The 687-nt window shown below is 59.7% G+C and overlaps 1 protein-coding gene across 1 annotated transcript in view; it reads right to left on the bottom strand.

Annotated features, from left to right (window-relative positions):
• Nucleotides 1–82: 82 nt before the first annotated feature.
• Nucleotides 83–687, bottom strand: part of LOC105310114 (high affinity cationic amino acid transporter 1-like) — a 6,125-nt gene continuing 5,520 nt past the window's right edge. The window contains exon 4 of the mRNA XM_011386329.2: nucleotides 83–240. Coding sequence (XP_011384631.1) covers nucleotides 83–240 — 158 coding nt within the window. The remainder of the gene's footprint in view (nucleotides 241–687) is intronic.

The raw sequence follows: 687 nt of genomic DNA on the forward strand, positions 1-687 counted from the left end.
CGGAGCTGGGCGGTTCTCGCGGATGCTGCTCGTGACAGTGACTCATCTGCCGTCTCGTAAACACACATTTTGCTTTTCTTTCCTAAACGGCATCTCGGATTCCATCGCTCAGCTGCAGCTGCACCCCGGGAAAGTACGAAAGAGCGTGACCTTCTGGCGTGAGGGTGAGGATGACCTTGGAGTTGACCGAGACCATTCGCCCTCGGTCCTCAAGGACTGCGGGCAGGGTCCGCCGTCGGACTGGGCACGGAGGAGGAAAGCTCTGGCCTGCCCCGTGGTTTGCTCTGATCCGATGCTGCAAACGGTCCGCCCACCTCACGGCCACCTCCCCTTCAGTTTGGTTCAGTAACTCAGCCCCATCGTTGCACATTTGGATGGCTCAGGGGTTCTGGCAGAGGCTTCCAGAAAACCGGGTCACCCCATGACCTCCCAGGAGCCCAGGCATATTTTCTGCAGGATCGTCGAGCACGACCATGGTCCCATCTCAGGCTCAGGAGATTCTTCCACGCAGAGGAGCCCAGTAAAACAACCGGCCGGCGGTCACTGGCTGTGGCCCGGCATCTGCCGCTGAACGGCAGGCAGACTTAGAACGTGAAAGGAACAGCCACAGCCTGCGGGGGGAGGGGGGGGGCGAAGAACATGACACCCCCAAAAAGGAAGTAGTTGTAACAGTCGCCACGGTGACGA

Source organism: Pteropus vampyrus, unplaced genomic scaffold (genome assembly GCF_000151845.1).
Source record: "Pteropus vampyrus isolate Shadow unplaced genomic scaffold, Pvam_2.0 Scaffold1113, whole genome shotgun sequence".
Classification (NCBI taxonomy): Eukaryota; Metazoa; Chordata; class Mammalia; order Chiroptera; family Pteropodidae; genus Pteropus; species Pteropus vampyrus.